This window comes from Cupressus sempervirens, chromosome 6 (genome assembly GCF_028749045.1).
Source record: "Cupressus sempervirens isolate cs-2001-9-10 chromosome 6, ASM2874904v1, whole genome shotgun sequence".
In the NCBI taxonomy this organism is placed as follows: domain Eukaryota; kingdom Viridiplantae; phylum Streptophyta; class Pinopsida; order Cupressales; family Cupressaceae; genus Cupressus; species Cupressus sempervirens.
In genome coordinates, this window is record NC_143123.1 from 178828388 (window position 1) to 178854179 (window position 25792).

Consider the following 25792-nt stretch of genomic DNA (forward strand, 5'->3'; position numbering starts at 1 on the left):
TTTTTGGGGACGTCTGTTAGTGTAGCAGTTATGATAATACATTGGGATGCAAGTTGGCCCCTTTTGATTGTGTATATCCAGAATAAGGGAACATGAATTGTGAAATATTAATGGAATATCCTATAAATGATAACCTGTTCTTGTTTATTAAACATCTATGATTAAACTGTTTCTTGTGATGTTTTTGTGGTGATTTTCTCCAATTACCTTCACAACTTATGCTAAAAGTAAGCCGTGTTTACATGGAACAGTTGGTTGTGCACAGATGTGGAGAGTGTGGGCAGCCACTTCCTGAAAGTTATGCGCCACCTGCTAATGAACCTTGGACAACTGGAATCTGTGGCTGTGCTGAAGATACTGATAGTTGTGAGTTCAATTCTGATCCATGACTGTACCAGGGTGCCTTGTTTACACTGCTTTTATTGATGGTTAGGTTGCTCATGGGATAGAGATTGGAATACATATTATGTCCCTATTGTTTCTTTTATTATAATTTGTAATTTTGTACAATATAGATTTTATTCTGTGATGCAGAGAATCTTACAACATCCTTCGTCACTTAGGATCCTGTTGATCCAATCTTCTTCCCTTCATCAAACAAACAACTTATCAGAGGCATTTTAATCAACATCTTCATCAACATAATCAGTTTCAGTGTGAAACCTTGATAGGTTCCTCAATCCTCTTCCACATCCATCAAAATCTTGAACTCAATATAAACATGATAGTACATACACTATCAATTTATTAACCTTCTTCCATCAACAAGGAAGTTCAATCTTATGTGTTATTATATCATTAAATCAGTCATCAACACCTTTACACTTGGTTCCATTGCTCCATGAATCATCTACAAATATTTAACCCAAACATTATCTTTACCCTGTTCACTAGGTATTTATACCTCACCATTTCACCTTGGTTCTGCCATTCTAGGCCTGCATTCATCTCCAATCACATATCAATATTGAGTCCTGCCTTTATCATACCTGCAACAACACACTTGTCCAAGCTCAGATCAGGAACTCAAAAAGCTGATCACAACATAGTTCCACATCCACATCTCCATTAGGAGCACAGATACCTTGTTAGTAGCAATAAACTTTATCTTTTATTCCCTATCTATACATCCATTCCCAAGTTCCTAACATGACTACATATTCATTTTCAATCAGCTTTTATTCTGATCACAATTTCCACATCATAACCAAACTGATCAGATCTTGATCATCATTCAACTCCTTGTAGGTTTAATGTTGTTGCCATTTTGCAAGAGGGCTAGTGAGACCACGTTTCACTGCATGTTTCAAAGGATCCTCAACACTGCCTTGGGTTTATTTAGTCTTCTGACACAATCCCTTATTCATCCTTTAGTTGTTATGCAATCTCATAATGATATTGGGCAAAGAAACGTGAATCGGAATCGGCAAGGCCGAATCGAATCGTGAATCGGCAATGAATCGGCGATGAATCGGCAAATTTGAAAAAACCCTTTAAATTTAAAGATTTTAACAATTTAAAACTTATTTCATGCACCCTTTATTGAATATAACTTAAGCACACTATAACATCATCAAATAGAAGTTAAAACTTAACATACATAAACATGGAACATAAAATCCATCACATACGTAACTATGTTATCTAAAATGTAAATTGTAGGCTAGCTGAAGTAAATAGAAATCAAATGATCATAATGATTTAAATCATAGAATGTATGTAAGATGATCCATAAGACATCAAATCATAAATGTATGTAAGAATCTAAGATGAAGATCCATGAAAGTTTGAAACATATGTCTATCAATGATTCAGTATCAATATCTGTAAACAAAATATAAAAACAAGGCTCCGGCTCAAGCCTCAGGCTCATAGTCATCATCATCCTCAACATCATCCACAAGCTCGGCTACAGCCTCAGCCTCAGCCTCTGAGTATCCAGTCTGCCTAGTAGCAAGGCGTCTAATGTAGGTCCTAGAGGATTGTCGAGCCATATCTCCCGCATATAAGATGGGCTCACGAATGTCGCTAGGGCCTGTGTCTGTGCGTGCATGTGTGCGTCTACCAATGCTTGAAGAACGTGCTATAGCTGCCTCAGCCTCTATATCCACTTGGTCAATCCACGCACGGTCTTCCTCAGTGAAGACTGGATCTACAACCTCTGTGAGCCACTCTAATTCTGGATCAATCTCCTCCAGAATGATCGGAGAGGAGTCAGTGCCCAAAATCTGTCTGATCCTAAGATGGAGGTTGTAATGAACGAAGACAAGATCATTCAACCTCTGCACTGTCAACCTGTTTCTCTTCTTCGAGTGGATGTGCTCGAACATGGACCAACTGCGCTCACATCCAGAAGCGCTGCTTGGCTGACTCAGAATACGAATGGCAATTTTTTGAAGTTTTGGGGTTGTGGCCCCAAACATTTGCCACCATCTATCTGAAATAAGGAAAAATAAAAATAATTAGTCTCATTTACAAATTACAAATTACAAGTTAACTCTAAACTTACATAATCAACTTTAAGTTTAGAATCTAGATTCATGAACATTGAATATATTATTTAATTTTTACCTGGCTGTATTGTTTCCCGAGCATCTATGGCTACCCTGCTAGAGAAAAGTGGCCCTTCTTTATTATTGAACTTATCAAGCTCAATAATTGCAGCACTGCTATCCTCATCAGTGCTCAACCTCTGGATCACTATATATAATCCGGTGAGAACCTCATCATCCGCCTTGAAGTCAGGACGGAAACGAAATGCCGAATTCAAAAAGTAAGCTGCTGCATGGATGGGTCTGTGGAGCTGATTCTGCCACCTCCTATCAATGATGTCCCAAATAGGGGCATACTTCTCCTGCACTCCTGCATACTGAGCTCTAATGGCCTTCTTGGCCCTATCCATGCCCTCATATATGTAGCCCATAGAGGGCTTCTCCCCATCAGCAGTTCGTAGGAGAGATACAAGGGGCTCAGTGACCTACATATAAAGTAAAACAAAAATTTGAGTCAAAACTTAAACATAGAATAATTCAATAATATAACTTAAGGTAAAACTAAATCATTAAACAATTAGCATAGTAAACTGTAAAATATTAAATGTTAAATTGCAATAAAATTACCTTAAGGATTTCTCTAGCAGGTTTCCAAAAACCATCATCATCAAATATGCAATCCACCACATCTATCCCTGCAGTGGTCGTAGCATAGGAAGATGAAATCCACTCCCGCCCAACAAACATGCTCCTCAAATCATCCCTTGATGTCAACAAGGACTGCAAGGTGATGAAATTCGAGGCAAACCTTGTGATCCCTGGACGAGCTAACTCTTTGTCTCTTGTGTACTTCCTCATTGTGCTAAGGACAAATGAATGATTATAAATAAACTTGCATATGTTTTTTGCCCTTTCCACACATGACTTGACCCACTCAAGTTTGCCAATTTCCTCCAACATGAGGTCAAGGCAGTGTGCTGCACAAAGGGACCAAAATATGGTGGGGTGCCTCTCCATCAAAAGTTTGCCTACAACAATTTTAAGATAATTAGAAATTCAAATTTCAAACATGTTAGAAGTTAGAACTTAGGAAACTTAGAAATTCTAAGTTAGAATTAGAAAAAGTTCAAAATTCAAATAAATTTATTTTCAAAACTTAAAAAGTTAAAAGTTTACCTGCAGCAACATAACTTGCTGCATTATCCATCACCACTTGCACCACATGTTGTTCCCCCACCTCTGCTATAACTTCCTCAATAACCTCACATAAGTATGTGGCGTTTTTTACATGAGCAGAAGCATCAATGGATTTGAGGAACATGGTATATCCTACAAGTAACAAAACAACGAATTATAATTACTATTAGCAATCAACAAATCAAAATTTGAAATAGTCAATCACGATTCAAAATTATGTATGTAGGAAAGTAGAATGATCAATCACCTCCACAGGATACAAGAAAATTGAGGAGTGTTCTTCCCCTCCTATCTGTCCAACCATCAGTCATGATGGTGTAACCCTTTTCGATCCACTCCTTTCGGTTGTCCTCAAGCTCATGCCTCATATCCTCAACCATTTTCTCCAGGAGGTATCCACTCAACTCAGCCTCAGTTGGGGCTTTAAACCCCGGACCACAAATAGTAACTGCATCTATCATGTTCTGCCAATAAGGAGTCCTGTCACAAATAGATAATGATATTGATTAGAAATTTAGATGTCAAAAGCTAAAATCATAAAACAAGTAGATATAATTAAAGTTTTACTTTTACTTTTAACTTTAACTTTGAAGATAACAAAGAAAAAAGAATCAATTACCTGGCTGCAATAAATGGAATGTTGCAAAGGTACCAGAATTTGCAAATCTCTTTTCTGGCAGCATCATGAATCTCCTTGTTCAAACCCATGCCCTCAAGCATGGGTTGGGAGCCAGGAGTAGTGCGGGGCACAAAGTAACTATCCATTCTGTTTTTCCGCACTCTAGGCCGCAATAGGTTGGTGTTGGACTCTGTCTCAGTATGAGACCGACTACCACTAACACTCACATGAGCACTAGCACTAGGATGAAAAGGAGGCCTAGAAGAACCCTCTCCAACACAACCTACGGATGCGGAAGCTGATGCAGATGCACTTGCAGATGTAGATGCGGTTGCGGATGTGGGAGCACGGGAGCCAATACCTCTTAACCCTTCAAGTTGCATTTTCTTAGTCAACTTGTCTTGTTCAATTTTTTCTAATGCCACTAAACAAGTGCATTTTGCCTCAGCGGTTTGATGAGTGCAAACTGTGACATCATGGCCAGGTATGCCAGCAATGTGGTATTTCAATCTATAGATACCTCCCGAATTTATTTTTTCTTTGCAAAATATACATTTTGTTTGATATTTGGTTCTCCCAGGAAACTTTTCATTATATTTCCAGCATTCATCTTTTTTACCCATTGTGGAAATTGGAAAATGAAAGCAAAGGGCTGCTGCAATAAAAAAATTCATGTAAAAAATTAAAGTTTGCAACTAATAAACAAAAACTACAAAACAACAAACCCTAGTTTGCAATTTAGTAAAAATAAAAAACATTCAAGATTTGCAAATGAACACTAAAAAAATTTAACAAAAAATGCATACTACACTAACATGCAAAAAAACAACCAACACTTACCTCTTGCAAATGAGTTGAGGAGTGTTGATATTGACTCCTTAATGCTCCCAATGCAATTTATGGCCTCCCCAGATGGACTTCTGATATCTTTGGTGCTCTTCCTTCTTGCCGGTTGGAAACCTATGGATTCTCTTTTCTCTTCTTCTCTCTCACTCTTCCTCTCTTCTACTCATACTAAGCAAATAGAAGGCTCTTTAGGGTTATAACAAAGAGGAAAGTCAACTTAGAAAGCAAATAAAACATGTGTTTTTTTTTTAAAATTGAACTTTCTATCCTTGCTGCCGCGGCCGATTTCTGGAGATTCACGATGGCGATTTAGGCGATTTTTGCCACGAATCGCCGATGTTGGCGATTCAGGCGATTCACAGGAAAAAATCGCCACCAGCGATTTCCGATTCCAAAAAAATCGGGAGCCATGAATCTTATCGTGATTTCGGCGATTTCATGGCAATTTTTGGAACTATGATATTGGGTTCTTCCTTAACATTATCCACCCATGTAACAACTTCTAAGAACATTAGAAGATAATCTAAGCAATCAGACATTAAAAATACTGTCAAAAACAACAAATTCATGGTGCACTGCCTGCTAAGGCATCATAATTTTTCATTGATTACAAAATGAGATATCTGCAAACCCTCATGAACAGGTCTGAAAACTTTTTAGCACCAGTTTTAGAAATCCCATTGTATCTTTCAACAAATCTGATGGCCAGATGTCTAGTTGGTCTTAAATCAAAGTTAACTCATAACGAAACATACTCCAATCAATTTGAGAGCCATTTGAATGAATGAAAGTGTTTTACAATCAGAGAAAGTCGTGTCTGTCATAGTAAAACTGTCAACTTGTAAACCACAAAATGAAAACTCGTTATTGAATTCATAAAACTAATACATTGCAGTGTTACACAGGATGTCTTCTTTCTCCCTTTACATGAACAAGTCATTTCATGAGGATCCATTCCCAAACTTGACCCTGTTCCTAACTGTCATTATGTCTCTGCAGAAATGATAGTTAGAGGGCTATTTGCTTGATCTTCTAAACACCTCTTTAACTTGGCACCATGACCAAACTCGACTCTTGCATAGGTTTCATAATGGTTTTTGACAGTTTCAAACCAACCAACACCCTTCAAACCAACCAACTGATCACATGACACCTTTTGATGCAGATGTTGTAAAATTGCATTTCATTTTTTGCATTTTTTGAGCCATTTTGCATTTTTGGTTCTCATATCCTCATACCTTGACACGGATCTTCAAATCATGTCCAAATGGACTAGAAATGACAAATTACAATCCTTTTGCCTTTCCACAAGCTTTATTATACATTTTGACCCTTCAATCAACATTCACAACCTTATGGCAACTTTTGGCAACTTGTTACAATTATTGCTCATAGCCTTTACATTTCGACTTAGTGGACTTTAATACATCATAGTTTCATAAATGACCCAAGTACATTGAAATACCAACAATTTGATCTTTTTGTGATCTTTATCCTCCTAGTGTGCTTGTAACTTAGGTGCTCTTGCACCATTCTGTAGCAATGCTTTCATTATTTTTTTTTTCCATTTTGATTCGCTTCCATGGCTTTAGTTACTTTCTACCTTCTAGAATCTAAGGAGATTGTCATTGAGCATTTTTTTATCTCTGGAGAAAGAATTTATATCTATGTTCCCTCGAGTTTCCTGGACGGGGACGACGAGATGGGTTTCCGGGATGGCAATTTTTTTGGTGATTTTGGGGGGTGTGGTAGGGCGCACGACAAACAGGGATAGCTATATATATAAGGAAATTGTAAAATATACACCAAAATTTGCAAATATACATGTCATTCATATAAAACTAAGCACAAAGCATGTCATTTAAACATTATAGAACTGTAACAGACACCATTTGAATGCCATCTAGGAAATAATAACTGATTTCAATGCTTAATTGTCAATATGCCTATCATTGTATCAATATGTGAACAAAAATAATTAAATATAAGTTTAGCAGTGAACAATATCATAAAAATTTGGAAATCTAAATATGCCCAAAGTCTAGAGGGCTGCCATTAAGTTTCATCATTATGTTCAAATACAACATAGAAAACAAAAATACAAAAAAATGAAATAGACTAGTGCTCGAGCTCTTGGAAACAAAAATATCACCTCCTCTTCTTGCAATGAAAACCCTAGCCAACCGCAACACACTCCAACTTCACACGCGAACCAAACAATGACAAAATAATCACAATGGTCTTTTTTGACCTTTTAGGGCATTTGGAGGGGCAGAGCCCATTGGACGACCAAGTAGGGACAAACAAAATAAAGTTTTTTGTTAAGTTTTTTTTAAGCTTCACAAAAAATGGGGACGACCGGCCGTCCTTGGTATAGTTATGGGACTTCTGGATGTCCCCTTTTTGTACCGGGGATGGCCAGCCGTCTCCTTTTTTTCTCCTAGAAGTCCCTACGTACCGAGGACATCCCCTGCATTTTTTGCCTAATTGGGGATGACGAGGGACGTCCCATACCCATATCCCCATCTTGGGGACGTCCCCGTCTCGGAAACCTTGGCTTTTCAGGTGGGGACACGTCCTGGGGTACATAGATTTATATATTTGGCAGTGTTGTTTTGAAGCTTTTGAGTTACATATCAAACTCAACTTTGCAATAGAAAGGATATCTCATGTAGTTCCTTGATTTCAAACATTCTATCATCACCTTCACATATTCATGAGTTGCGGTTGATCTAACCCATATATGATTCCTCTGTCCTTTAGTTGCACCTTGGGTATTTTAAATCTTCACTGTTTCTTATACGTGCAGGTTCTTATTCTTCTCTCATGTGCAACCTCTTCTGAGGATTGTTATTGGTTTTAACAATAGTTATGGCTTTTAAGAAATTTTTAATTAACGATTAAATAGTTAAGCTGACAATTCTCGTAAACATGATGGAAATCATACAATTATGTTTGTGAATGGATATTTAACAAAGATGTCAATATTTTTAGGCCAAAAATCTTACTATTATTTTCATGTATCCAACTGTCTACTTCAATTTTTGTTTTATCACAGGCTGTAATTGTCAGGAAAACATAGGATGACATGATTACTCCATGTACAAAGAAAATTAGAGATTTCAAGCTATATTATGCTGGGAGATAAATTGCAAAACATATAGTGGCTTATATAATCCCATTATGCCAAACAACCACCTTTAACTTCCCAAATGGCTAAGTTATTGAGTACCCAACAATGTCTCTGCAGAAATGACAGTTAGACGATTATTTGCTTGATCTTCTAAACACTTCTCTAACTTGGCACCATGACCAAACTTGACCCTGGCATAGGTTTCATGTATTACAATAATAGATAAGACGTCTATTATTAGTTAATGGTTATCTTGTAAATATCTTTAGCTTTAGTTTGCTTTCGTCTTTTGCTTTCGCTGGAATAGAATGTTTCTATTCTTTACGATCGTTTCCTAAAGAAACATCGTCTCATTTTTTTGTATAAATTGACCTTTCGGTCTCTGTTATTAACAAGCAAGTATTTACCAATTACCTCATAATATGGTATCAGAGCTATTACTTAAATTTTTTCGAAAAAATTTATAATTTCTTCGTGAAATTATTTGTTTAAATTTTTTCAAAATTATTTCTGTTGAATTTCTCTAAAACCCGCATAGGGTTTTCGGCCTAGAGAAATTCCCGAACTCGGATCTGCCTGTGTTTGTTCAGCACACTCTAGCCCCATTCGTCCATGCACATCGATCCTTGAAGAAAAATCTGCCATTTATTATCAAGAAATCTGAAGTTTTTTCAAGCTTTTTTCAGCTAGGGCCTTTTTTTTCGAAACCCTAATTTTTGGGGTCGAAAAAATATTTTGTTTGTAGATTCTTGGTGGGTTTTTGGAGAGCTCAATTGGGTTGGCCGTTTTTTCTGGGTGCCTCGATTTTTGTGCCTCAATTTTCGAGCCAGCGGATCTAGAAAATGACAGAAGATTCCTTCTGGGTTTTTCGAGCTCTCTTCTGGGTCATTCTCTGATTCTTCTGGGTCTTTCGTATTTTTGCCTCGAAGAACGTGCCTTCACAGATTTTCATAGTTTTTCATTGAAAAACGTGCCATGGCATCTCTGACAAATATTTTGCTCGAACATAATTCCAAATTCAATGGTCGCAATTATGGAACCTGGAAGTAACGCATCATCGCAATCTTCAAATATCGAAACATCGATCAACTTGTTTTGGGTGTTACGCAACGTCCCACTTCTCCGGGTCTTGATCAAGGCGAAGCTGCATTTTTCGCCTTCTGAATCTGTCTCTGTTTTTATGGGTTTGTTGATTTTCTCCTCAAAAATCATTTCAAGTTGTCTGTAATACACAAGGTTGTGTGAGATTCTGGGTTTGTTGAATTTCTCCTCAAAAATCATTTCAAGTTGTCTGTAATACGCAAGGTTGCGTGAGATTCTGGGTTTGTTGATTTTCTCCTCAAAAATCATTTCAAGTTGTCTGTAATACGCAAGGTTGTGTGAGATTCTGGGTTTGTTGATTTTCTCCTCAAAAATCATTTCAAGTTGTTTGTAATACGCAAGGTTGCGTGAGATTCTGGGTTTGTTGATTTTCTCCTCAAAAATCATTTCAAGTTGTCTGTTATACGCAATGTTGTGTGAGATTCTGGGTTTGTTGATTTTCTCCTCAAAAATCATTTCAAGTTGTCTGTAATCCGCAAGGTTGCGTGAGATTCTGGGTTTGTTGATTTTCTCCTCAAAAATCATTTCAAGTTGTCTGTAATACGCAAGGTTGTGTGAGATTCTGGGTTTTATTGTTTTTTCCACAAAAATGAAGTTTTGTAAATGCAACTTATTTTGAGTCATAGCACTCTTCTGGCAAAGCTTCTTGGTTTCAGCATTTTGTAGATCTAGGGAGGGTCTCAATTATCACAGAATGTTCCGACATCCGTACGTTGACCATTAAGGGAGGGTATTAAGATAATATCTATAATAGTCAACTACTTGTCTGTAGTTTGTCTTTCAGTCTAGATAGGAATGTTTCCTATCCCGTCTCTTTTTTCTTCAGTCCAAATAGGAATGTTTCCTATCCTGTCTCTAGTTTTGTTTCTAATTCCGTCTTCAGTCTACGTTGTTTCTTTTAGAAACAATGTCCTTGTAATTCTTTATAAGGAACACATTTGTTCCTCTGTTAATCAATGAATCATCCAGAAATCCGTTAATCTGCCAACTCTTCTTGAATCTTGTAACATGGTATCAAGATACATGGGATTTGAATAATCGAGAGGCGATAATGCTTCTCAAACTATCCGTAGCTGATAACCAGCTTTCTCAGATTCCATCCGGCAAGACAGTTGCCGAAATCTGGACACATCTCAAAGGTCTTCATGAGACTTCCGACAAGAGCAGAGCCTTCTTTCTGAAAAACACTCTGTTTTCTATTGTCATGGATGAGCGCACCTCGCTCCAGGCACACCTAAATTGGATTCAAGAAATCCGTGATCAGTTACTTGCTATCGGTCGCAAGATGGAGGAAGAGGATATTGTGGTAATCACTCTTCGGAGTTTACCAAATTCCTATGAGCATTTTATCGAGACTCTCAACATCACATCTACTGGTGTTGATCTAAAGTTCACTGATCTCTGCACCCTGCTGCTTCAGCAAGATCGGTGGAAACAACAGTTCGGTAGCAGCTCCAGTTCCACCTCCACTGAGCAAGCCTTTGCTGCGAAATCCTTTCAGAAGGATAAGGGCAAGTTTCAGCAACCATCTCAGCAGAAGTCTTCTGCTCCAGCATCCAATGGTACCAAAAAGAAGAACATTCAATGCAACTACTGCCACAAGTATGGTCACATGAAGGTTGCATGTCGGAAATGCTTAGCTGCCCAGTCTAAGCAATCAAGTTCGCAACCCAAAGCGAACAGTGCAGAGCACACAGAGCAGGCGGAATCTGCCTTTTATGCCTTCATGGCTAAAAGACCCGCAGATCATGTGCAGTCATCTGCCTGGTACATTGATTCAGGTGCCTCTTGACATTTCACTCACCGCAGAGACTGGTTTACTGACTACCAGCCTTATTCAGATTCTGTTATCTTTGGTGGTGGAGAAGAGTACACGGTTGTTGGTAAAGGCAACATTCAAATTCAGTCTGTTGGGAGGAAGCTCATATTTCTTGATGTGTACTACGTTCCAGGGATGGAACTAAATCTACTCTCGGTCAGTCAGTTGCTGCGACATTCTCCACACTTGGCAGTCACCTTCAGTTCACATCAGTGCACCACCACTGATCGGGCGACTAAGTCTACTGTTGCAGTTGGTCTTGAGGATCATGGTCTTTTCAGACTTATTGATTCTGGTGATTCTCAGGACTTAGCTATGGCTGCTCGGCGATCTTCCATCAGCACACTTTGGCATCAGCGATATGGGCACTTAAATGTGCATTATCTCTCACAACTTGCTCAGGATGAGCTTGTTCTTGGTTTGCCAGAGATTCAAACCCAACACTTTGAAGTTTGTGACGCATGTCAGGTTGGGAAGCAACATCACACACTTTTCCCCAGTGGCGATTCTTGGCGAGCTTCTCAAGTACTTCAGCTTGTTCATGCTAATATCTGCGGCCCTATGGCCACTCCTTCTGTTCTTGGGTACAGGTATTTTCTGTTGTTTGTAGATGATTTCAGTAGAAAAATGTGGGTGTATTTCCTTAAAAAGAAATCCGATGCATTTTTACTGTATTTCAGAAGTTTAAACCCTTAGTTGAAAAAGAGTCTGGGAAATCTATTATTACTCTTAGATCAGACAATGGGGGGGAATTTTGTTCTAATGTTTTCTCCACCTTCTTGGATACACATGGCATCCAACGCCAGTTCACCACACCCCACACGCCACAACAGAACAGTTTAGTTGAACGTCGGAACAGGACAATCACCGAGATGGCTCGTTCCATGCTCGAACACAGACATGTTCCGAAGCGTTTTTGGGCAGAAGCAGTTAACACTGCAGTTTATCTATTGAACCGGTCACCCACAGTGGCGGTCAAAGGTAAAACTCCGGAAGAGGCTTGGTCAGGTCGCAAGCCCAGAATCAGTCACCTGAAGGTTTTTGGCTCTCTTGCTTTTGTTTGGATCCCTAATGCTTCACGCACCAAGTTGGATGCCAAGAGTCAGAAACTGATGCTTGCTGGATATAGCAGTCTTCACAAAGCCTACCGCCTTATTGATGTTGAGACATCTCGTCTCATATACAGCCGCGATGTAGTCTTTGATGAGCAACGAGGACCATTCATGCCTGTTTCTCCTGTTCCTGATCCAGCAGACCAGCCTATGCAGGTTCATGATTTGGGAGTTCGGCTTCCATTAGGTCCACTTGATGGGAGGGCTCCAGTAGCTCCTACAGCTCCAGTCCTGTCAGTGATACCTGTACAGACACCTCCGGCTTCTCCTGCAGGATCACCTCGTTCTGAAGATGCTTCACTTGAGTTTGATCCAAATTCTTTTGATGAGGATCCTGCTGATCAAGCATCTCCTAGTACTATTGTTGGTCATTCTCCTCTCCGGCCTAAGTGGTGGGCTAAGACACTTGCTGATCTTCATGATGATGAGCTCATTGATGGGAGAACTGCTCGGAAAAAGAGCAAAACTACAGATTCTGTTAACTTTGCTCTTATGGCCAACATTCACAGTGTGTTTGAACCTCAAACATATTCCGAGGCTAAAGGAATTCCAGAGTGGGAACAGGCCATGCAATTTGAACACCAGAGCCTGCTAAAGAACAACACTTGGGTCCTTTATGATCTTCCCCCAGGGAAGAAACCCATTAGCTGCAAATGGGTCTACAAAATCAAATACAAATCAGATGGTACTTTGGATAAGTACAAAGCTCGTTTAGTGGCAAAGGGCTTTTCTCAGCGTCAGGGCATTGATTATGAGGAGACCTTTGCTCCTACTGCAAAGATGAGCACCATCAGATTAGTCCTAGCCATGGCAGCACAGTTTGGCTGGAAGGTCCATCAGATGGACGTAAAGAGTGCTTTCCTGAATGGTGATCTCCATGAAGAGGTCTACATGACGCAGCCTCCTGGTTTCAAGGTTGTTGGTAAAGACCATCAGGTTCTCAGATTGGTAAAAGCTCTCTATGGTTTGAAGCAGGCCCCTCGGGCATGGTTCATCAAGATTGATACGTACCTCAGTGATCAAGGCTTCAAGAGGAGTTCTTCAGACTCAAATCTGTACATCAAGACTACTGACAGTGACATCATCCTTCTGGTTATCTATGTGGATGATTTGATCATCACTGGCAGTTTGGCATCTTTGATTCAGGGAATCAAACAACACTTATGCCAATCTTTTGATATGACTGACCTTGGCCTCATGCATTATTGCTTAGGTGTTGAAGTTTGGCAACAATCTTCTGGTATATTCATCTCTCAGTCCAAATATGCCAGGGCCTTGTTAGACAAATTTTGAATGCAAGATTGCAAACTTGCATCTACACCTATGGAGAAAGGTCTCAAGTTATCAGCCAAGTCTGATTCTCCTTCCGTCGATGATACTACGTATAGGCAACTAGTAGGCAGCCTCATCTACCTATCTGCTACTAGGCCTGATATCAGCTTCGCAGTTAGTTATATTTCACACTTTATGACAGCTCCTAAGGCTGATTATTGGATGGCAGCAAAGCGTGTGCTTCGTTATGTGAAGGGCACTTCTGATTATGGACTTCTGTATTCTCGGAGTTCTAATCCTAAACTCAGTGGGTTCACAGATTCAGATTGGGCAGGCTCTGTTGATGATAAAAAGTCAACATCTGGATATGTGTTCAGTTTGGGATCCGGTGCAGTCACATGGACCAGCAAGAAGCAATAGGCAGTTTCTCTCTCTTCTATAGAGGCTGAATACAGAGGGACTGTTAAGGCAGGATGTGAAGCTGTCTGGCTTTGTCGGATGCTTGGGGATATGCGGATGTCACCAGCAGGACCGACTACTCTGTTTGTTGATAACGAAGGCGTTATCAAGTTAGCACGGAATCCAGTCTTCCATGAACGAACCAAGCATGTGGATGTTCATTGTCATTACATACGACAGCTGGTTGAAGACGGGACTATAGATCTGCAGTATGTTCCTACCACAGATCAGACTGCAGACATTCTCACCAAGCCTCTTGGTCCTGATAAGTTTGTCAAATTCTGAGGATAGCTTGGTGTGTTAGATAGATTAACCATTAAGGGAGGGTATTACAATAATAGATAAGACGTCTATTATTAGTTAATGGTTATCTTGTAAATATCTTTAGCTTTAGTTTGCTTTCGTTTTTTTGCTTTCTCTGGAATAGAATGTTTCTATTCTTTACGATCGTTTCCTAAGGAAACATCGTCTCATTCTTTTGTATAAATTGACCTTTCGGTCTCTGTTATTAACAAGCAAGTATTTACCAATTACCTCGTAATATCATGATGGTTCTTGAGTCTTGACAGTTTCAAAACAACCAACACCCTTCAAACCAACCAACTGATCACATGACACCTTTTGGTGCAAATGTTGCAAAATTGCATTTCATATTTTGCAATTTTTGAGCCATTTTGCATTTTTGGTTCTCATACCCTCAAGCTCATACCTTGACATGGACCTTCAAATCATGTCCAAATGGACTAGAAATGACAAATTACATTCCTTTTGCCTTTCCACAGGCTTTATTATACATTTTGACCCTTGGATCAACCTTCACGATCTTTTGAAAACTTTTGACAACTTGTTACAATTATGGCTCATAACCTTTACATTTTGACTCAGCGGACTTAAATACATCATAATTTCATAAATGACCCAAGTACATTGAAATACCATCAATTTTATCTTTTTGTGATCTTAATCCTCCTAGTGTGTTTGTAACTTAGGTGCTCCTGTACCATTCTGTAGCAATGCTTTCATTAAATTTTGTTTCCATTTTCATTCGCTTCCATGGGTTTAGTCACTTTCTACCTTCTAGAATCTAAGGAGATTGTCAGTAAGCATTTTTTAATCTTTGGAGAAAGAATTTATATATTTGGCAGTGTTGTTTTGAAGCTTTTGAGTTATGGTTCAAACTCAAGTCTGCAATAGAAAGGATATCTCATGTAGTTCCTTGATTTCAAGCATTCTATCATCACCTTCACATATTCATGAGTTGCAATTGATCTAACCCATATATGATTCCTCTGTCCTTAAGTTGCACCTTGGGTATTTTAAATCTTCACTGTTTCTTATACAAGCAGGTTCTTATTCGTCTCTCATGTGCGCCCTCTTCTCAGGACTGTTATTGGTTTTAACGATAGTTATGGCTTTTAAGAAATTGTTAATTAACGATTAAATAGTTAAGCTGACAATTCTTGTAAACATAGTGGAAATCGTACAATTATATTTGTGAACGGATATTTAACAAAGATGTCTATATTTTAGACGAAAAATCTTACTATTACATTTCATGTATCTAACTCTAACTTTCAACATCCAACTGTTTACTTCAATCTTTGTTTAATCGCAGGATGTAATTATCAGGAAAACATAGGATGACATGATTACTCCATGTACGGAGAAAATTAGAGATTTCAAGCTATATTATGCTGGGGAATAAATTGCAAAACATATAGTGGCTTATATAAGCCCATTATTTCCAAACAACCACCTTCTACTTCCCAAGCAGCTAACTTATTGAGTACCCAACTAACCATACTATATAACATCTAGGTATAACAATCAAACACAACACTGACACAAAAGAACAAGAGATTATAACTATAACCGATGTGTTAACATACCTAACAGGTCAACACAATTTCAAACATCGGATGAATTTTTGATCATAAGGATCATGAAAACCAAGAAAGCCATATTGACTCTTACAGGGAAAACCAGATGCTTTGCTTCACCCAATTAGTATTTTGCATCTTTACAAGCTTGGCTTCCTATAACTAGCATTCACAAATCTATCCTTTTGCCTTCACATGATTTTTGAAGTATCATTAATTCAACATGACTTTGACAATCCAGATTCCATACCCTATATGTGGTGTAAATGATAATATATAAGCTGCTCAACCATAATGACCCTGCTTTGCTGATTGCCTTGTGCATGTAACCCTTAGGCAAGATCTACCCAAGTCAAAAAGAATTATTGAACAACAACATACCTTCAATCTCTCTTCATTAATCATGAGCTTAAAATGATAGCATTCACACCACCTTTAATTTGCGTCAAATCTAAAAAATTGAAAACCATAATGAGAAGACTGAAAGCGAGAATTGCAACACACAATGAATTGGAAATGAAAAATGATCTGTAAGTGAAGTTAATTGGAGATGTGAATGATCCTATATTCTCCTATTGGTTCTCCAACCTTCTCTTAGACTTCCTTATATCTTATCTGCCAGATGAAGCATGAAATTCACCGATAGCTCCAATTATACAGTCACAAAGATAATCAAATATCAATGTGCCCATCTGTAAAACAAAGAAAAAATTATGGTATTTAGGATGTTCTAAAAATGCCCCTACCACATCGTTGTAATGTAGGAGAATGCAAAATGCAAAATATAACAATATGGATGGTATCATAATGTGCCAAAATCTCTAGGGCAAATGATCATGCCACTAGACATACTATTATCAATGCATCTACATATACTCGGGACTTCAGCCTTTTAAACATCAACCCAACATCTTTTAGGTTTAACACATTTTACTGCTAGTTCAGCTAACATAGCTCTAAGCTTTTATATCTGTAATATTTTATCCAAATGATTAAAGTGCATGTCCATGTTTAGCGCAAAATAAAAGCAAAGAAACAAGTATGGCTTACACATGGTTGATCATTGAGCAAGTTTTTAGCAAGAAATACATTACAGTGAATCTTGTAAAAGAAGACAATGTTTATGCAGTGTATATATGCACACTTAATAATGTGCCTTACATGGGATAAACCATAAAACTTTAATTTTCCTTGTGAGAGTATGCAGTTGCAGTTACACTTTAAACAAATCATTCACTTGGTACTTTTCTTTTGTGAATAAAAAACTCCAGCAACTTTGTAGAATTATTTCTCTTTTTTTTTTATCAACTCAAGCCAGACTTTTTAGCACCAAATGATAAACCTGCTCATAAAATGATGTACCTCTGTATAGTTCATACTTATCATGTCTGTACAACTCAATGCTCATGTAGAAGTTAGTTTTTGATAATCAACAACCATATAACAAGCAAGCACCTAGTATCTGAGATGGGCTTGGTGATGGGACTCTTGTGAACAGAAACCCAAGGGCCAAAGTTAGCTGAGCTCAACAGACAACTCAAATTTGACCAATTACTAAGGTTGTACAAACTGCCCTGAAAGATGAAGTTAGCTCTACTGTATCTTTCCATACAGGTACAAATGAAGAAATCTGAAAAAATCATTGAAGGACCAGCCACAAACAGGAAATTAGACCTTTATAATAATAATATTAATGAATTGATTTAGATTGCATCTTTATAGACATCAATAAGAGAAGCAAGTGAGATCCAAATTAATCTGAATCAGGCCTAAAATCAACAGAGAACAACAGAGAATTGCTTATATCCAAGTAAGCATAGTTATGACTGGTATTTCTTCAGGAAACAACAGAGAAGAGGTTTATGTTGTAGAACTCTTACATGATTAAAGTGAAATTATGCTTACCCAGTGACCTTGAGGTCAAGGCCCTTTTCATTTAATTTAATAGTGCTTATGCAAGTCTAATTTATGCCTAAGAATTTTAGTATGTCATAGCTTGTAACAGATTGTTCCTTTTAGACTTGGCGATTGAAAGCAAGCAAGGAAAGCAATTAAACATTGTTTTACCTCTATATTATATATAATCTAATGTAAATTGATAATGAAATCAATGAAATTTTGTTAACTTGTTTATAGACTCTCATGTGAATTCTCAATTTAGCTTTAATGGTAATATAATATGGTTCTACAGTGCATCATACACTTTATGAAAAGTTTAAATTTTCTATAGTTTTAAATATTCTATTTTATTAATTGTCATCCATTGCGATCCCTTAGAAACTGCCACTGGTCTGCGCTGTCTCTGATACATGTTCCACAGTCCATGCCATCCTCATCCTCAAAACTCCCTGGAATATAGGCAATAATATATGACCCTATTCATTCATACAATTATTTATTCTTATATTCTGATATTCAGGGATGGGTGTGGGTATGTGGACCCGGTATGTGGGTGCATGAAATATATTCTAGGGATTTTTGTGCGTATGGGTATGTATGTATGTGTGTGTGTATATATATTTATACACAAAATAATAAGAGAAACATGTAGAATTATAAAACCAATAATCTTATAATGTGATTCTTGATCATTGCAAATACCAAATACTAAATACTCGAACATTGAACAATGAACATTGAAGTTTTGAATACCGGATTACTAATAAAAAAAGAGAATACTCAATACTCAATACCCTTAAGATTAACAAATTTCTTAGTTCAATGGGGTAGTTATCCCAGGTAGTCTTAGTTTAGTTGTAATTTTCAAGTCTCCGAGTGTTAGAGATGAGTTTGAGCAGCTTTGGCTCACTAGGCAGTCAAGTCATTCATGGACATGAGTGAGAGTTGGTCCAAGCTAGTCAAGGATGTGGAGTTGGAGTCGAGAGATTTGTGATGAAATGAAGAATCCTTGGAAAAACTTTGCTCCATTATCAAAAGTTAAGAAAAGCTATGGAAGATAACACTAACGGAGGTGTGCTGATTTGTGAATTTTGGCTGAGTCTGGAATTTTTTAGAATCACTTAAAATCTAAAATCTCCCTTATAACTCGTATGAATCTGAAACCACTCTCAAACATTTCTGACGATATTTATATACATCATAACTTAAAGTGTGTTAGTTAAATATTATATTTATATACAAATTTCTGCCCTTAAGCACCCTGGCTCACCCCCAGTGCTGGGTGTGTCCCGCAGATGCATCCAAACCTGGATTGAGGCTGCAAGCTGTTGTGTATGTACCTAGTAAGTACATGATAGGAATCAATCTGGGATTCTTATTAAATCCTTGCCTTTTTCTTCTTGACACCAACAGAACAGATGGTTATGTAATGTGTATTGGGTGTGAACATATGATCGTAAGCATACAATTGACCATTGCCTTCCTTAAATTCTCATGCTTTCACATTTCAATCAAGCCAGCCAAACTGATTGAGGTGCACATTTTTCAAAGAAGTTTCTTTGTGGCTAGCCATGATCATTTCAGGATAAGAGAATCAGGTTGAACATTTCTTTAAACCTTCTAACTGTGATAATGTTGGATTTAAGGTGGAAGTTAGTTTGAGGCTGATGGCCAACTGGTTGGTACAAAGATTTCTATTCTTGGCTTATGAGCTTCCATGGTTCTCTACTTATGGAACTGTAAACTTGTTTTAGAAGTGGCTGTGTGGCTAGAGAGACACTGGTGTGCTTTACAGGGACCCGGCAGGCATTAGATCACCCCATATCAACTACAGAAAGGAATAACCCTAAAGGCTAATTCTAATACCATCCATTAAAACCATAGTTCCAAGAATCATGGCGATTCATGCGATTCACGCGATTTGGCGATTCGATTCAAGCCAAACGATTTTTTGTGAATCGGTGAATCGAATCAGTGATAAAGGGTTTATGAAATAAGTTACTCACTAAATTTCAAGGGTTTTTTAAATTTTCCGATTCATGGTCGATTCGATTCCGATTCATGGCCGATTCACGATTTGATTCGGCCTTGCCGATTTCGATCCGATTCCGATTCTTGTTACTTTGATTAAAACTAAGGTATTAGGTAAAACAAGTCAGAATGGCTGCCTGGACTAGATGGCATCTCCACCATGTAGATGATAGAAGCTACTGTTATACAATCTGCTAAAAATAGCTGTAGGTCAAAACTCATCAAGACAATAGTCATTCACATAAGGAAGAAGTAATCCCAAAGGCTAATGTTTACACTCTTCTATCCAAATTAAGATATCAATACACAATAAAAATTACAATGCGTATGTAATATTCTTCTTAATGCTTTTCATCTAGAGCACCAAAGTCAACATTTGGCTCAATTTCATTTGAACCAGTCAGTTGTACTGTCTCTCCGACTAGCCATGTCATTTGATACAGCTGACCTATCTATAGAGACTAAGGTGATCTGTGCAACCAAAACATCTAAATTAACACACACACAAGTTAGATCTCAATTCTTTGTCACCACCTCAAGATTTTTATATGACTAGTGTTGCAAGTTGGAGTGCACGAAGAGCAAATTCTTATCTTTGTTTTTTGCAACCATGAGTCGTGCTTAACCTATTACAGAAACCTTCAAGTGGAAAAACAAGAGATTTGCATGGTAAAATAGCACATGCAAGAACATGCAAGTGTATGAAACTCACAAAATGCACATGCAAGAACACATAACCAGGAAATCATATACTTTTGCTCAAACCGGGAAGTTGCGCGATCAAAAACCTTGACTAGGCTTGTGAGTTTCAGTGATTTTTTTTGAAGACAAATCACAAATTTTTCTTAGATTCTCTCTAATTTTATTTTAAAAATTCAAAAAACAAATTTTTAGAAAAAATTCCAAATCAGAAGAGTTTCAAAATTTCCTTGAAAAATTCACCAAATTTTATGAAGTTCCATTGACTAGCTTTGATACCATGTTACAGTAAAAGAGTTGTATTTAACAAGAGAGATGAAAGCTCCTTATATATATTTACAAAGACGATGTTTCTATTAGGAAAAAATTGTGAGTTGAAGATGAAAATGGAAACTACCTAATAAACTAAAGACTTAACTAAGATGACCATTAAAGAAATATTACAATATCCTAATATACCCTCCACTATAAACCAACTACCTCACAAATTTTAGTGTTGTCTCTTATGACTTGGACAACATTTTTAGGGTCCACCATTTAATAGATTCTACAAGGATAATGACAATGAAAATTGCATCCTTCACTTTACCTTAAGAAAACATCATCCCATTAGTTGACCCTATAATGATATTGATGATGGATACACTTGTTACAGTCCTTTCATTTTTTATCGCTTTCAATGATGCCTCTACTAAAGCTTTCTCCATCAGGAGGTGCATTGGCAATGACCATCACCATGTCCCTCCAATTTGGTGATATAACAAGTTTGAAAGGAAGCCTTTACCACAAATGCAATGAGCAGTGCTCTCATTAACAACCTTCCTTTCTTCATGTCTGAAGGCCTTTTCTAATGTGCCTCTTCCACATGAAAGAAAAGAGGGATGCACTTGGATGGTGACAATGGCATGAAATGATGTGGAGGTTTTTGCAATGTTTTCTTGGCAAGAGGATGTGCTTTCTCCTTTGATCTACTCTACCTGCAATGTCAGCATCTTCATTTTCTTTAAGATACCCCATTATTTGTTTCTTTGGAAACCCTTTTTTATTTGGCCCCAAGCTAGTCATAGTGCATAGGCAAGATTTCACTCAACTATACAAGCTCTTATATACTCAATTCTACATTGGCTACAATGACAATAATAACCCCCACCAGTAGGAGTTGTTCAATCATATGTTGTATATCACCAAGGAGGTGATGCTACATCTAATTTAAATGAAATCAATGTGCTGTGGAACTAAACTATTCTTCGTCAACATAAAGCAGAGAAGCATTACAAATTTACAGCCCTAACTTAAAAAGAAAAAATAAAATTGACATTATAGCAAAACTTCAAAACTTCTTTTTTTCTTTTTTGTTTTGACAAAGAAGTTGAAAAAATTAAATTCACTTCTTTGATAGTTAAATATTTCCTGTGTAGCCATCATTTTAGAAGAAAAAGAAGCAACCTGCAAACACCAATATAGCGAAAAGCCAAAGTAGGAAATGAGAACTAAAGGATACAAAGCAGAATACTATTTTATTTTCTCTGGTTAAGGGAAGTTGTGTTGTTCACATATTGATTCATATCTTCCCAGTACTTACTGCTTTATGGACATGCTTTTAATCGAATATTTAGTAATGCTTAAGTGGGGGTTAGTGAGTTGATGATAAATTTGATAATGAGAGAAGAGGGAAGAAGGTGGACTATGGATGAATTAATTATGAAATTGGTGGGAATAGGAAAAGGGGAGGCAACCTTTACGAGGAGCCTTTGACCATCAAAAAGTGTAAGGGAACATATCACAATTTATCAGGTGCAGTACCTGAAAACAAAGAGACTTTTATTAGCATCCAAGTCTGCAATTTTTAAACCACTCAAATGGATGTCGGGTGGATAGAGCTAACAACATACTTTCCAACCAGTTAGTCTCCTCAGTAACAGCCTGCAAGCTCCATGGATCTATGTTACCACAATTCATGGCATTAGTTGTGATCTGACATCTCTCACAACCAATTTCGTCCATCCTCTGATGATATACTTTATACCTAATAATAATTCTATAGCTTTGGGTCGTTTGTTAGAATCTCACCCCACATCCAGGGCATATTTGACAATTTTTATCTCAAAAAACTTCTCCCATTTCTGCTAGACTATGATTACCTTTAACTTAACCATTAAATTTGAGTTGAATTTTATGTTGGAGAAGAGACTAAAAGATCACAGGATTTCAGGCCCTAACTGAACTTAACCCTTTATTAGGTATTTTGGTTCTTTTTCGAAATAATAAAGTTAGTTTTAGTTTTCCAAGATCTTGCTAGTTTACCAAGTAATTGTAAGTCACCAATACTTGAGCCACACTATGTCATTGCCATGTAAGGGTCCAGCTACTATGCCTGTTATGGCAGAATCTTATATCATTCATGGCCCCTTAGCTTGTATTTTTCATATTTGGCCTAAATTTGTAATTTTAATCTCTATCTACTTTAATATCACCTATCAAGAAGATGGAGTAGAGGAAATTTTAAAATTTTGTCCTCGTGATTGCAATCTCATTTTTCTTAATACAGGTACTATTTTTACCAAGTATTAGGGAGCTTTTCTTTTTTACTTGCCTTATTCTAGATTTAGGTAGTCATGCATTTTGCAGAACATGATTCCGCATCTTGGAAAAGGCAATTGGCTTTTATTAGTTAAATATCTGTTTTTTTCAGTCTTTTCTTCGAGTGAAAAGGTGTTTAAGAACTCCAATTATGGACACATCCCCTGACACAAATGTTGTTTTAAGTTTAAAAACAATAAATTCAGAAGTTTTCCAGAAACACATGGATAAAAGAGTTACTTCCTTTTGTTATTGTGAATATGTTTCTGAGATGTGAAGCTTGTTTTTAAAAGGTTCATTTAGTCTTAGTAAACTTTCACTAATAAATTGTTCGAAAATTGTTAATAAAATATTTCTGACTTCACCTTCTCTTTTTTAGGTTTGCTTGGTTTGTTCTGTCCATGTGTTCTATTTGGGCGTAATATTGAGAATATGAAGAAAGACATGGACATATCATGGGTGACACCATGTACTTGCCATGCAATTTGTGTTGAAGGTGGTATGGCATTAGCTGTAGCAACAGCAGCATTCCATGGTGTGAATCCTCGTGTTGCTTTCCTGATAGGAGAAGGTCTATTTTTTGCATGGTGGATGTGTGGCATTTACACAGGACTCTTTCGGCAAGAGTTGCAAAAGAAATATCATCTTAAGGTGAATGGTTTACAACTAAATCCTCTTTAGAGATTAATAATCTTTTCCCTGTTTTAGTATGCCAGATAAGATGTTTGGAACTTTGTATCAAGGAATGTGTAGAAATGGCATGATTTGTGATGTTGGTAGCAATCTGTATATTTATATTTAAGTTTTAACATATGCCATTCCCTTGCTTGTTTCTTGCCAAGGTCATTTGGATGACTACATTAGGATACTACTAGAATAATTTTCAACTGAAAAGGTATTGGTAGATTCCAATGCTATTATTCTGACATTTTTGTAAACATTGTGCAGAATTCTCCTTGTGATCCTTGTTTGGTGCATTGCTGCATGCACTGGTGTGCACTTTGTCAGGAGCATCGTGAAATGAAAGGGCGTCTGTCAGATGATATTGCAATGCCAATGACAATTATAAATCCCCCTCCTCCTCAAGAAATGGTTTCTGAGAACAAGAATCCAGGCAATAGCAATAACGACCAACAAATTAATGCAGAGATGGAAGCATTATGATATTTAATTCAATAGAAGCATTTAATTTTGTAACTTGTTCAACACGTGAGAGGGTGCATTGCAAAAGCAGCCTGAAATTGTCATCCTATGCTCTCATTTCCTGTTCCTTCACAAAGGTTGTCTTTCAGAAGATAGAAATTAACAATACTGATCTATTCATTTAGAAGGTTGTCTTTCAGCTAAATTTATTCGTTTCCTATTCTTGTTATATTTTTCTTAATCATGCCAAATTTGTAGCTTGGATGACAGGGAGTTCCCATTTTCCTCATCTTGTTGAATAACAAACAGCATGAAATTTAAATTTCAGAAACTCTTACTGTCGAGGCTTTAAAATTTAAATTTGAGAGCAAAATTATTTTGATGATTGTCAGCCTGAAACAGCTTTTCTGAATCTATTCATGAATTTCCAGCTTATAAAGCAAACTTAAATTCGTGTAGTAGTATACATTTTCAGTTTATCAGAATGTCACAGTCAATGTTATTCATGGTTCAGTTGGATTTGGAGAGATTTGGTTTGAAAATTGTGGCATGCAACTAATAAAAATATTTGGCAATATGCTAGCTGGCTTGTTTATTGGGTTTGATTCCATTTGGTTAGCTTGAGATGGCTATGGTGTTCAATGTTATACGAATATTAAAGCGACTTTATATTAATGAAGAAATGATAAGATGATCACATTAATATTAATTCTCATATGCATGTTATATATTTAATTATAAAAGTGAGAATTTTAGTACTCATGAAGTTTCTAAAACCCTATTTAAAATTCTCACTTTTATAATTAACAATCTTTTGGCACAAGGGTTTGCATATTTTGCAAGTTGGGCAATGCAAAACCAGTGTTTGAAAGTCAATACTTCATATTAGATCTCTAGAGAATATATTATACTATTATCAACCAATTTGGTCGCCATTTGAGACGGCCATACCTTCTCAATATTGGGCTTCTATCTTTGCTTCTAGGCATGTTTGTGTCTATTTTGATTTGTAATAATATTGAAGTTTAAAATATTAGTATGATATTGTCATTGTATTAGACCTATATTAGGTTTGATTTTCTGCTAATAAAGTAAACTTTAATTGATAAACTTGATTTATATGTTTTATGCATTTAGTATTTGTTGTTCTACATGTTCCTCATTATTGGGCATTGAAACCAAAACAAGACGTTGGGAATCACGCCTTCCATGCAAAGTGTTTGCCAAAATGTTAATCATCCAAAATTGAAAGAAAAACATATCAAAACTAGCAGGGTCTTATATTTGGTATTACAGCCTTAATTTTGCCATCTTGGGGTAAAATTCAATCTTCTTTAATTGCATATTACATTAACGACTAAAGTCAAGGATGGTAGGTAGTTACCTACTTTGCATCCTATTTTACCATCAAAGGAAAATGTGCCTAGTTGGAAGAAAACAATAAAGGATTATGGAAAGTAAAGAAGAACTACAATAGAAAAATTAAAAAAAACTACGACGTTTAGATGAT

The 25792-nt window shown here is 37.0% G+C and overlaps 3 protein-coding genes across 3 annotated transcripts in view; 1 reads left to right on the plus strand and 2 right to left on the minus strand.

Moving 5' to 3' along the window:
- The window catches only part of LOC149551832 (cell number regulator 6-like), a 40530-nt gene extending 15863 nt beyond the window's left edge, over positions 1–24667 (plus strand). The window contains exons 2-4 of the mRNA XM_089787337.1: positions 252–366; positions 23519–23790; positions 24088–24667. Of these exons, the coding sequence (XP_089643463.1) occupies positions 252–366; positions 23519–23790; positions 24088–24303 (603 nt within the window). The 3' untranslated portion in view covers positions 24304–24667. The remainder of the gene's footprint in view (positions 1–251; positions 367–23518; positions 23791–24087) is intronic.
- Positions 1698–2923, minus strand: LOC149551833 (uncharacterized). Its single transcript, XM_089787336.1, has 2 exons — positions 2572–2923; positions 1698–2437 (listed from the first exon to the last, which is right to left on the minus strand). Exons 1-2 carry the CDS (start codon positions 2921–2923, stop codon positions 1857–1859), a joined length of 933 nt encoding a protein of 310 aa, XP_089643462.1. The 3' UTR covers positions 1698–1856.
- On the minus strand, positions 2971–4105 carry LOC149551834 (uncharacterized). The gene is made up of 3 exons (XM_089787339.1): positions 3937–4105; positions 3669–3821; positions 2971–3520 (listed from the first exon to the last, which is right to left on the minus strand). Exons 1-3 carry the CDS (start codon positions 4067–4069, stop codon positions 3093–3095), a joined length of 714 nt encoding a protein of 237 aa, XP_089643465.1. The 5' UTR covers positions 4070–4105; the 3' UTR covers positions 2971–3092.
- Positions 24668–25792: the final 1125 nt, after the last annotated feature.